Genomic DNA, 13504 nt, shown 5'->3' with positions numbered 1-13504 from the left:
CTGAGCTGAAGTCAGAAGCTTAACTGACTGAGTCACCCAGGCACCCCTAATGGAGCCATCTTTTAAGGTTTCTAAGTAGAAATGACAAAAGCCAGTAGCTCTGGTTGTATGGCTCCAGAGGCACATTTCGAGTTAATCTGTACCAAAAAAAAAAAAAAAAAAAAAAATTCACCAAATAGTTTGCTGCTATTTTAAATAAATTTTGCATATTATTTTCTGAGTTGGGTGGATGGCACATTTCAAATACATACTTCTAAGTTTTAAAAAAATGATGATGATATTAAGGCTGAAAACTAAACATTTTAGCCTATAATTTAAACACTGATCATATCATATTTGTTGCATAGAGCTCATATTTGGCTGGTTGAAATTTATTTTTACTTTTAATTATTTTGAACTATTTTTTCATATTTTCCTTTCTATATCACTGTTATCAAATGCATGAAAAATATTTTGTCTTTGTCTTTCATTTTTTCTTATGAGAAAAAATACCCAACAATGCAATTGAAGATATTATGAATCGCATGAAATTAATCATGTTTATTTGTCTTCTGTTGCTATGCAGCCAATATTTTCAAGAAGTACTAAAGAAGGTAAAGAGCTTTAGTGTTGCAGTTCAAAATTACAGGTCTCTAGATAGAATTCCTCACTTAGTGTGTATATATTTCACTGGAACAAATCCATGTGTCTGGACTTCAGAGTACACCATCTGGACATGAGAAGACGATAGATAATGTACCATGAATATTTACTGGACCTGACTGCCTGAACACATTACCACCCCTTATACCTCAGTACCCAGCAAAGATTAAGACAAAGAGAGAGAGGACAGTTTTATTCAGGTGGTTTTTATGGAAACATCATTTATGTTCCACTTTCTATACTTTCAGCAACTAAAATTATAACCAAAGTTGTGGAACCAAAAATTAAAGTGATTGAAGGCAGTCTTCAGCCTATTATCAAAACTGAAGGTAAAATCAACTGTTATACATGGTTCCTTCTTTGTGGAAAAAATCCAAGTAATAGACTGATTTCTATGAATGTATCTACATTCTTTTTGAAACTAACATGCTAAATATTTCTATATCAATGGCATGCTCATGTGATTGCAGAATGCGGAATGCAAATTATTTAGCAGAGTAGATGGTGCATTCCTAATACTTTCAGTACATTTGCTTGTACTTGATTTCATTTCAACCTAATTGGCCATTGCATTAGCACTAGAACCCAGATAAATACATAAGTAAACAAACAAATAAACAAATAAATCCGAGCTTTATTTTATACTGCAATTAGACTCCTTCAGTGTACTATTTTGTAGCTTTATCTGCAATCTCCCCACATGGATATCTTGTTACAAGAAGCTCTTCCAAAAATACAGGCATTTTTCATTCAACCATCTAAGAGAGCACTGAAGCTGTACATTGATGAAAGCTTTTAAAATAATAACCACATATGATATATTTTTAAATCAGACCACCAGAAACAGATGAAGGAATAAGCAGCTGGTGCATTAAGTCAAAAAGAAATAAGTATTCTTAATTGCGGTCCTGAACTTACATATTGAGAATACACATATTCTTATATACATATATATAATATACATCAATTGGTATATTTATTTTCCTTCTGGTATTTCAGACTAGAGTATTAAATAGTTTTCTTTCTACCGTCACTGTCTGTTAGTCAACTCCAACATTTTTGATGCCACCTTTATTTCATGCATTTTAATTATTACCAAGGGTCAGACCGTAAGAACATTTTATTTTTATGTCTAAGCATCTTAATGTGGTGACTGACCACAGTGAAAAGACCAGGATTTCTCCTTTATTCTTAAGAAGGATAGAAACAATCTTCAAAAAAAAGAATAAACCACGTTCTCAATTGAATGTCAAAAAAACTATTACTTTAATTATTTTTGATTATTTGATATAACTTTGATTATTTTTGATATTTCTTCTCATTCTGTAAATTGAGATGGCAATTTATTGAATATTTTTGTCTGTTCCTTTAAAGGCAGGCCATGATTTACATTTAAATATTGGAAACATACATATAAAAGTTTATTTCCTAGCTAATTAATTATCTATATTTTTATTCTTGAGACCTAAATTTGATAATTGATGTAGGCTTTGAAATCTGTGCTTACTAAAAAAATACTACACCTATGGTCATTTGATTTCTTTTATATTTTGATGAGAATTTGGTGACTTAAGAAATTAAATCACTTAAATTTTTGTTGAGAAATTTTTCTTGATCATTTTAATGAAAATTATCAAATAATCCTTGGTAATACATTTGATTTTAACATTCTTATACTCTTTTTAAAATTAGATTCCCTAAAAATTTATATAATCACTTGTACACAGCTTCTATAATAAAAATCATTCACATGTGTTTTTCTTATTTCCAAAGATTCCTATCTTTTCTTTCAAGCTTCTTCATTCAACCCATTTATCTTCCCAATTTTTGCCAGTGGGATTCTATTGTATTAATCTTTCTTGAATTAGGCACCCAGTGGAGCATCAACTCTACCTGGGTTCTTCCTAGAAAGGGAACAAGGATGACAAATGGGGTCATGTCACCGACGTATTAAAAATTTTTAAGTTCAAAGATTCAGAAGTTTTATGTCTGTGTAGCATACTGAAGGAAACACGTAATTATCTTGACACCCATTCACAATTGTCCAGCTCTAACATTGCTACTGGCATTTCCCTATCACTGAATTTTTGCAGGTTCATTAATGACTCCTGAATTCTTACTAAGTATATACTAGACTCCAAAATACAATTTAAAGTATTTCTTATAAAGGGTACTTAACCAATTATAGAATTAAGAATAAATCAACTGAAATTCATTTCAACAAACACTTACTGAGCATCTTATTATAGTGCTAGGCATTCTCCTAAGTGCTGGCAGTAAATGTGAAAAAAAAAAAAGATTTGATAAAAATCCCTACCTTCATAGAGCATCATGATAGAGGGTGTTTCTGAAATTTCAGTTTAGGCTTTTCCAAAAGAAATGTTGATTTGGATGTTTTATTAACTCATTTCTGTCCTTAAATTCCTTAGGTGTAGTTTCCTTTTGAAATTTCTACACCTTAAAAACCTGGACTTACACTTGATACTCAATATCCCTTGGTCCCACAGATCAAATATTATGATATCATTCATTTATTATTTGAATGAACAATTATCTTCATTATTTTAGATTGTTTTAGACTAACTCTGGGTAATGGTGTAACATTGAAAATTTCTGGACAAACAAATAAAGCCTCTCAAAGATAAGCAAATATAGTGACATTCAACTGCTGAAGGGTGTTACAGTATGAGTTAAATGTACTGAACTTTACTTTTCTTCTCTATAAAATAGTCTTGGTCAACTAATGTAGTAATCAGCTTTCTAACATTCAAAATGATTTTCTCTGGGAGCAAAATCATTTTGTAAGTCAAATGCAACATTTGTTTAACTTCTGCATTTGAAGGACTGTTTTATTATTAATTAGTATATTAATTATTAAAATAATTAGTAATTATTAATCAATAAATAATTTCCATATATAAGGTAAGTACTCAAATTCATTTTCCCAGAAAATCTGAAATTCGGTGTATTAAATATATGTACCAAAAGTTGAGGTTTTTTTACATGTTCAGTCTTATGCACATTTGATAAAAAGGGTACAGTATTGAGTAATTAAAAATTAAATTTAAAAATTTAATAAAAGTTATAGATGATACAAGCATAGTAAAGTAAGATCTAAATTACTTATCATTAGAGCAACTTAAATTTGTACATACTGTATAATTCACAAAGTACAGCGACATATAATACCTTCTGTGATTCTACTTCACAACTGCAAATGAATGGATGAACTTATGCTAAATGCTAAAACATGAATCATGAAAGTAATTGTAGTAGCACACCAATAGACTGAGTCATTTGGTCTCATAAATACTGCTTAATTTGAAGACAATGGGAAATGTTTAAAATTGATTTCATAGAACCTGAAACCACTTTGATGTTTAAATAACACCAAGTGTTAAAACAAATTTCCTGTTCTGTCAAAGTTAAAGAACTGCCTTAACATGATAATTTGTCTCCTAAAACAATACCTCAGGACCCACAATAACAAAGGTCAAAATTGAAGGTGAACCTGAGCTCAGACTGATTAAAGAAGGTGAAACAGTAACTGAAGTGATCCATGGAGGTGCGTTATGTGTATTTCCTAAAGCCTAGTTAGGATCACTGTGATTATTTTGAAATAGTGTTGGTTAAATATATTGAACATCTGATGTTTTCTCTTGGCTTTCTTTTTATATAAATTGTGGGAATATTTTTCTCACTTACAAATAAAATACAATTTACCTTTAATGAAATTAAGCCAATGTAACAAATTGGAGTTAATTTAACCATTAAGCCACCAGGTCCAACATATGCATATCATGCATATGCAAGTGATGACTATGAAATATAATGATAATAATAATGTCAATACAAAGTGGTCTATTTGATTTAGAAGAAAAAATGACCATTGTATTAGGTTGACTAATCAGTCACTGCTGGGACTCTCCAGCAGGGTTCCCACTCTAATGATGTATAATTCCCTGGATTCTTACTAAACACTCACTCCATTGTCAGAAAATAAGTATGGCATGGAGAGTTAGCTCTCTCCCTCACCCAAGATTCAGGACATAACTGCTACAGTTTTTAGACATTTGTTGATCTAAACCTATTTAAGATATGTCCCCCAAATGATTATGTTTGAATTCTAAATGGTATGGCTTTGAGAAATATATTTAATAATGAAAATGTCTACATTTGGCAGTTTAGACATCATAAGGGGATATACCATATGAATTTTTCTTCCCCTACTTTTAGAGCCAATTATTAAAAAATACACTAAAATCATTGATGGAGTGCCTGTGGAAATAACCGAAAAAGAGACAAGAGAAGAACGAATCATTACAGGTAATCTTTGATTCCATACATGGAACTATGCTTGAATTATAAAGATAAAACCATAGTAAATCTTAAAAAAAGCTCTATCTCTATAAGAATCACTAGAGAAATTGACTAAGTCATTTTCATGGTGGTTACTGAAGATACATCATTTTTTGACAGCAATAATATTATCCTAACTATTTAATCTGTGTTTTTCTCTGAATTGGAATTTGTGGACTAATCTATAAGCATGTGTTTTTATTATACATATTCATACATGTGACATAACATTTTCCCCTTGCTATTTGTAATGAGTTAGTAAATCCTAGAAGAAAAACGATTCCCTCCTTTGATTTTCCATTTAGCTTAAGGTTTATTACACATCTACATACTGAAATATACACAAGTTTGTATAAGGCAACTGATCAGTTTAGCAAACCACTGTGTCAGTCTCCCACCAATGAATTAGCCTAAAATTCTGAATTCAGCCATGTTTTAAGTATTTGTTTAAATGAGCAGTCAGCAACTATGGCTTGCGCCACCTACTTATGTAAAGTTCTGTTTGGAACCCAGTGTGATCAGTCCTTCATATAACGTGTGTAACTATTTTCACACTACAATGGCAACGTGAATAGCTGCACCACGAGCCGTATGGCCTACAAAGTCTAAAATACTTCCTATCTGGCCCTTTCGGTAGGAAGTTTGCCCATCGCTGTTTTAGACCTTTTTTTTAAAAAAAATTTTTTTCTTTCTTTCAGGTCCTGAAATAAAATACACTAGGATTTCCACTGGTGGTGGAGAAACGGAAGAAACACTGAAGAAATTATTGCAGGAAGGTCAGCGATAAATATTGCAAGAAGGTGTAGAAAAATTAAAATGTGACTTGACCTAAGCTACCTGTTTCAGTCTAAGATAATCTTTGAGCCCTTTTACAGGTTTTCTACTCTATCTCATTCTTTCATTCAAGTTCCATGCCAGCATGTGAAAAAAAGCCCAAAGATAGAGAATGAAATCCAAATGACATTGGGTTGTATTGATTGTTTTGTGATATATTGTTCAATAGCCTTATAAGAAAACTGACATCAAAAACCAACACTAAAGATAGAAAAAGAACCAAGTGTTGGTCTGGAATTCATTGTTTGCCAGATGCCATTATGTATCACATCAAGTCTCCTGTGTTTCTATTACATAAACCAATTTCTGCTATAAACATGTATCCTCTCAGAGGTCACCAAGGTCACCAAATTCATTGAAGGAGGTGATGGTCATTTATTTGAAGATGAAGAAATTAAAAGACTGCTTCAGGGAGGTTAGTAAAAGGAAAACCACTAACCCGCCTAACAGGTTCTGGTGACTGAATTCTTCAACTTTTTAAAGACTGAACATTCAGGTTTTTCTTTTCATAAGGTTGAAAAAGACAACATCATTGGTTGTCTTAAGAGACTGATCAGTTCAATAGAAGTTTAAGTAATAATAATGAAGAAATGATTACTAGTTGAAACGGTCTTTAAAAAGTTGTATGGTATAAACTTGGGGAGCAATGAATATTTTTTTTCTTTGATACAGATAATTGTAAGGATATTTTAAGTATCTGAAAGAAGAATACTTTTTAAATTGGTAGTTGTTTAAAGAAGTCTAAATTGACATACTTTTTATATTTAAAAAAATGTATTCACTGCCCCCACAACAATAATAAAAAGCATGTTTATAGATTTTTTAAGTGCATAGATCTAGAAATAAAAACAAAACAGTGCATTTAGCAATTTTCTTTTCCAAACTACATTCTTGAGAATGAATATCTGTTTCTTCTAACAGTTTGAGTGATAATCTATACCTGGAGATGTAAATTATTTTGCATATGAAATTAATCTTTAAAGTATGAATGTTCTCTGTCTATGGCATTAAAAGGACCTACTTTTAAAAGCAAAGGAGAAAAAAAAGAATTCAAAATCTTATGCAAACTCTAAATGGTAATTATTCAAAGAAATAGTAAATACTAATGACATATTATTTGGGTAATTGGCATTTGAATAAATAAATTTCTAGTTCATTTTATTAAAAACGAAAGTATTTAGATGACAGATTGCTTTAAAGAAGCATATAAATTATTTACAAAAATCAAAAATACTTCTTGAAATATTTGAGAAACACAACTGAAAGTTGGTATTTCTCCAAAGTATTGTCCAAGATGGTTTTTCTGCTTAATTTGTTATCACTATGTCCAAGAAGATGTAAATTCTTTTGGGACCACACATATTTTAAGCAATTGTTTCTTTATTCTTTATTTTATATAGGTAAAACCTCTTATATATAGTGCTGAGACCCTTCAGCGATAGTAAAAATAAATAATTTTTATTTAACCAATGATTAAATTTCCCCTCAATAGAAAAATATGTGTCTGAAAAATACAAGATTTCCGTTCAGACTGTAGGGAGAGTGTGACACAGCCAAAGCCGTAATAGAATCAAGGTTTTCTGTGTGATCTAATACAGAATTTACTCATCTACCCACAAATGTTTAACTGTCAGCTAGGTAAACAAGGATTTGAGGGAAGTGGTGAAGATATTATGAAGGTTAAATTGAATTCTTTTTTTTTGTTAAGTCCTTGCCATAGTAAGCAGCTTTGTAGAATGGCAGTGCTTTTTAGAGAATGAATCAATCAGTAGCCGCACCTATATATACATTGCTTTGCTTTATTTAGTCTTAAACTTCAGGTAAGTATGTTTTCTTCACCTTTAATAAGCCCCAGTTAACAAGTCGATTATAGACAGCGAACTAAGTACACAACAATAACTTCAGGCAAAAGAAAATATACCTGCTACAAGAATATGATATTCTAATTTTAGTTAAGGAAATCTTTCTTTAACTCCTGTTTCTTTTATCCCAGAGGTTGATTCCTTTAGTTCTCAATATTTGGTTTCTCTACATATCTATAAAGCATTAATTTCCACAATGCCACATCACAAATTTAAAAAAACATTTCTAAGGCTTTTCTTCTCATAAGAAAGACAACATAAGAAGCATAGTTACTAGTATCTGGAAACTAACTGGACATGCTAGTATTTTTTTTTTCCTAGCCCTGTAAAACCAATGCATCATCACTGAGTTATAAGTGTCCAGATCCTGAGATACCTATTTCCAAAGAAGCTGCTGTGAATAAAGAGTACATCACGCAAGGCTTGCTTTTGTTCTTTCATAGTATAGATAATTGATCTCTATCCAAACTGTAGTCTTCATATTAAAGCTTGGAGTTTTCTATCTAGACTGCTTATAGTGATACATGTAGTACATTTTGATGAATTGAGTATATTCCTCAATTATTCTAGTCATGACTAGTAACATGGCTCAGTGGCCCTTTTGGTTTCAATATTGTGATTTACCATTGAAGTACATCCAAGCCCCCAACTAAAAAATGTTCTCATGAAATGCATAGAAGTTTCACACTTATCTTAGATAAAATTACATTTACTAAAACTACCAAAGTAATTAAGGGAGAATATCAAGCTATAGAGGAAGGAACAAAAAACAAGTCATTCTGGATGGTTTTGACAAATCTGCCAATATAACATGTAAAGCCTGTGTAGAGAATAGGGATCAGCTTGCAGGTCTGGCTTTTGATCTGGGCTCCAACTCAAACTAACTTAAGTTGATTCTTCATCTGAAAATGAGGATAGTAATGTCACTTACATATAAATGAGCTAATATATGAAAAGCACTTGGAATAATGCTCAGTAAACACAAGCTCCCAGTAATGCTAGCTACTGTAAATATCATGGCCGACTATATTAACACAATACACTTATATAGTATAAATGTAATGAAGTAATATTTTACACCTAATTTAAATTTCTGAGAGCCATACCCATGGTAAATATGCAAAAATCCGATAAATATTTGGGCTGAAGCACTTTACGTGTTTCATAAAACATGGTAGGGAGGGACCTTCATGTGGGATCATTCATATGATTGGTTTATTCTCCCACATTTTGCTTCTCTAAGCATATGACTTGATCCCACTTTCATTCATATTGAGATAGCAGAAAGCCACTGGGAACAAATCTGGTTTCCTACACTTTATTAAACTTTCTCCTAAAGATTTTTTTGCAAACAATTAATGCTTATTTTAATATTATCATAGCAAACTAGTAACAAATTAATTACTTAATTGGATGCTGCCAAGTATATGAAAGAAAATCTAAGTGTAAGTGCTTGTTTTGAAACGTAATGCTGCAAATACTTCTGTGAGCTTGCTTTAAATTATACAGTAACTGTTATTTGGAGTTTAACAAGTCCATTATAAACAATGGTCTTATTCACTAATTAAAGACTGGATCCATCTCTTCTTGACTATATTTTATAAGCCCTTATTTTGTTACCAAATAAACCTGAAGTTAATGGAAATATATCAATTGGACCATAGTCCATAATTCAGACTTTTCTATCTCAAAAAAACTTAGACTCAATATCGAACCTAATGAGGTTTTCTACAGTTCTGTATTCTATTTTACTCTATTAACAACGTATCATAAGTGATTACACATCTTATATTCCGTGGGAAATAAACCATGTTGGAAATGTGCCAGGTAGAAACAAAATTATTCAAACATTTTTAAAATGTTTCTTTCTTAACTGTTGGTGACAGTTTCTTGCTTTACTTTTTAATGGAATTTCAGAGAATTGAAAAAAAAAATATATATATATATAATAGAAAGATTTTGACCTGATTATTGGGTATAAATAATATATAAAAGCAAGAAATGTATAGAAAAAAATTTTACAAGGTAAGCAGAAAAATGAAGTCACTGTAGAAACCACATTTAACCTTGATCTTAAGCATCCAATAGCAGAGTGAAAATGTGAATTTGGGCCTACCAGGGGGTGTTGTTGAGGAGTTAAAGAAAAACAAGGAATTGGGAAGTATTATGCAACTATAACAACAAAAAAACTGTATAGTTATGAAACACTTTAAAATCTTAAATATGAAAGCTTTTATTATTTTTAACTAGTTAATTTTATAAATGGTCTTACAGGATTGGAATTAAACTTGGGAGTATGTTGGCACACATTTCCTAAGTTGCTTAATATTATATTTCTAGAGTTATTAGGCCAATGCTATCTTGTTGTCCTGGCGTTCTATAAGGTAATTGTGAATTAATTTATAATGAGAATTTCAGAGGCAGAAGTCTGATACATCACAAATAGGAATGACTGGAAAAATGACTCAATATCTCTGGGAAGACACTTCTGTTACACTGTATATAATATTAAATATTCCTTCATCATAAAGCAATGCTTTTTATAAAAAAAGTGAAAAAGTCATGTAAGTCACTTACTCTATGGAAAAATGACACATTGTATGGGGCTCCAAATGCTATAATGAAACAATGTTTTGCAAACAGTGAACATTTGTTCTCATCAGTGGACAACAAATGCCTGTCTGTAGCCAATGAAAAAGTCTCATGATTCCAAAAAAAACTACACGTTTAAGTGATGCTTATTTTAAACTTTATACTTTTCTTTAATTACGGTCTCCTGTCTATGTAAGCCATAACTTGAAAGTATTTCTAACTACAACTATTTAATTTTAGACACACCTGTGAGGAAGATACATGCCAACAAAAGAGTTCAAGGTAAATGTATTGATAGTACTGTGCATAGGAGATACATCCAAAGGGTAATGTTTTAATATATTTTATTGGATCTTGTTGTCTTTCAGGGAGACAAGTTAGCAAATTTTGAGGCAAAGTATTTTGCTGATAAAAATCAGAAAATAACTTATTCATGTTCTACACGATCAGTAAGATGTAAGGACAACAAATGTTAAAGGAAAGGCAATCATACTCAAGTGCTAGATTTTTGAAACCACTAAAGTAGATTCAAGTAGAGTTAAGTTGAAAAGAAATCCTTGAATATGAGCCAAGCAAAAGTTGGTTGCTGGTGAACCTGAACTCTCTAAAAATGTTAGAGATCAGGCTACAGTTTGAAACATTAGCAAATTAAACGTTAGTAAACATTAGTGGGTTCCAGCCCCACATCAGGCTCTGTGCTGACAGCTCTGAGCCTGGAGCCTGCTTCAGATTCTGTGTCTCCTTCTCTCTCTGCCCCTCCCCCGCTCACACTCTGTCTCTCTCTCTCAAAGATAAACGTTAAAAAAATAATAAAAAAATAAAACTATACACATATAGAAAGTTATTAATATAACTTTCTACAAAATTTTGATATATGTGTAGATTATACACATGCATATATTACCCATGCACTACAGTTTTCTTCATAACTATACTTATATGCATTTTCTAATCTTTCACTCAGGTTCTCTTGCATTCTAATAGATTAAACAATGACAGATTTTCCATGTGGAACTTCAAACAAATTCCAAGATTGGACTTTCTAAAATAATTACATATTAATAGTCAAAAGAAATTGCAAGGATTGTAAATGCATTATAGGTATATCTGATTTTAAACCAACCCAACTTAGACAATTGAAATTAAAGAATCAATTATACAAATACTTTTTAATTGAAGGTTTTATCAGGGATTTCTTCTAAACATCCTATTCATCCAAGTTTTCTAAAGAACTAAAATCAAACTTCAAATTATTATTCTCATACACTTTTAATCAAAAGATAACCTAGATTTCATCACCATAAACAGGATATTAAGAAAACAGAATATAATGTTTAATACAGTAAGAAATGATGGTCTTTATAGATATAGTCATGCATAGGATATCATATTGTTAAATTCTAAAGTTTCATCACATTTACAATCTATGTGTTCATCTTTCTTCCTATCAGGATCTAGAAGACGATCCAGAGAAGGTCGTTCTCAGTGAAAATCCAGCAACCAGACAGCAAAGTTTATACCACCCTAAATCAATAACCTGATGCTAAGCGAAAACTATGAGAGCCACACTGACTTCAGGAAAAGAAACACCAGCACGAAAAAAGCAAACACAGAAAAATTCTGAATACAAATTTCACCTTTTTTTTCTCTGAATGAGAAACATGAAGGAAATTGTGGGGGTTAGTCTGCTGTGGGATAGGAACTGAAGGAAATAGAACACCTTACATACAGGCTTTTACATATTGACATTAAAAATTCTAGCTAACTTTGGAATCCATCAAAGAAGATTCTTGTCACCTGAGTTATCAAAATTCAAGTCTCACATTCCATTGAGAAGATTAAGCCTTGAATCTAAGAGATAGATAAAATGTATGCAAGCAGGTACCTCTCCATGGGAAGCTAAGCTATAAAACTGGGTGCTCAGTACTAAAAAAACAAGCAAACAAAATGTTTATGTCAAAAAACTTCACACATTTCTAATACAATGTGGGATTACCAGTAAATTATGTTATTTCTACAACTAATTTTGTACTCTTGAAATGTTTGCCATATGCTTTTTTCAATACATATTTTTATCTCAAATTTTCAATAAAACAATTTTTTCAGTTATAAAAAGAATTACTTCAAATTGGGTAATCAGAAAACTCAAGGTTTAAATTAATAAGTGGTTTGGACTTGGGAACAAGACTTTATACCTCTTTTTTTATTACAAATACTCAATAAAGGAAATTGAATGAATTTAGTGTTTCTTGAATTTTTTAAACTATTATGTTACATAAAGAATCATTACTCAATGAAGCAATCATTAAGCATCAACTGAATACCTAATAGAACCCCAGAACCATGCCAGGTTGTGAACCAGACAGTTACTGTCTTCAAAGAGTAAAGAAACAAATCACCAATAATTCATAACTCACTTTGAGCTATAGTAGAAGAATAAACAGTTCTACACAGACACAAATACTTTAATTTTTCCTAGGATTTTGCTAGATATAGGAAAAGTCACAGAGATTCCCTTAACTAAGACTGAAGTAACACTGGAATCCATTGCACAGTAAAAGAAAAATATTTGTTTGCAGAGAATGATAAAGATATCAGTTGATCTACTTAGATCTCAACAAGTGTCATCTTGTGAATGAGAGCAATCAGGGAACAGAATCCACACTCATGAGAAACTGGTGACTATGTAATAAAATTGTATTATACACATAAAACTGAGGAAGGTCAAACTCAAGATACCAGTCTTGATCACAGATGTCCAGCTTGGATGAGAGCCTCACTACTAGCATACAATTAAAGGATCTAAATTTGGGGGGGGGTAGGTGAAAGCATTGGTTTTTTTGGGGAAGCAATTGGGATGAGGAAGTAAAATATAAAGATACGACAGTGACATGGAGGAAGTGCTCAAGAGCCTTGGTTTTCCAGAATGCTTTCTAGTCCAGGATAGTGGTGAGATTTATGTATAGCATTTAGAACCTCTGCCAGGCAGCAAAATGCCCCACTAACTCTTGTATTCATGCAGAGAATCTTGGGACTACAATCTCAACTGGACAGAGTGTGGCCATGGTGGTCCCAAAATGATTCAGAGGGATGGTTACATAAGGTAGTACTGGTAGAATATACTGAACCATCATCAACAAAGATGACTATTCCAAAAAGACAGCATGTTGTTCATGATCCTCTGAAGATCACAAGTTATTGCATAGAGTAAATAG

General features: G+C 31.6%; 1 protein-coding gene across 7 annotated transcripts in view; it reads left to right on the top strand.

The window, feature by feature from the left end:
* The window catches only part of POSTN (periostin), a 36081-nt gene extending 23554 nt beyond the window's left edge, over positions 1-12527 (top strand). Inside the window, exons 17-23 of one of the 7 annotated variants that reach the window (XM_047875144.1) lie at positions 891-971; positions 4118-4207; positions 4879-4968; positions 5700-5777; positions 6167-6250; positions 10530-10571; positions 11741-12527. In XM_047875144.1, coding sequence (XP_047731100.1) covers positions 891-971; positions 4118-4207; positions 4879-4968; positions 5700-5777; positions 6167-6250; positions 10530-10571; positions 11741-11778 — 503 coding nt within the window. In that variant the 3' untranslated portion in view covers positions 11779-12527. The remainder of the gene's footprint in view (positions 1-890; positions 972-4117; positions 4208-4878; positions 4969-5699; positions 5778-6166; positions 6251-10529; positions 10572-11740) is intronic. The other 6 variants (XM_047875154.1, XM_047875172.1, XM_047875162.1 and 3 more) reach the window with 6 other exon arrangements.
* The last annotated feature ends 977 nt before the right edge of the window (positions 12528-13504 follow it).

The sequence above is a fragment of the Prionailurus viverrinus genome, chromosome A1 (assembly GCF_022837055.1).
Source record: "Prionailurus viverrinus isolate Anna chromosome A1, UM_Priviv_1.0, whole genome shotgun sequence".
Classification (NCBI taxonomy): domain Eukaryota; kingdom Metazoa; phylum Chordata; class Mammalia; order Carnivora; family Felidae; genus Prionailurus; species Prionailurus viverrinus.
The sequence above is the reverse complement of the archived record's forward strand: the minus strand, read 5'-3'. Positions and strand labels throughout refer to the sequence as shown.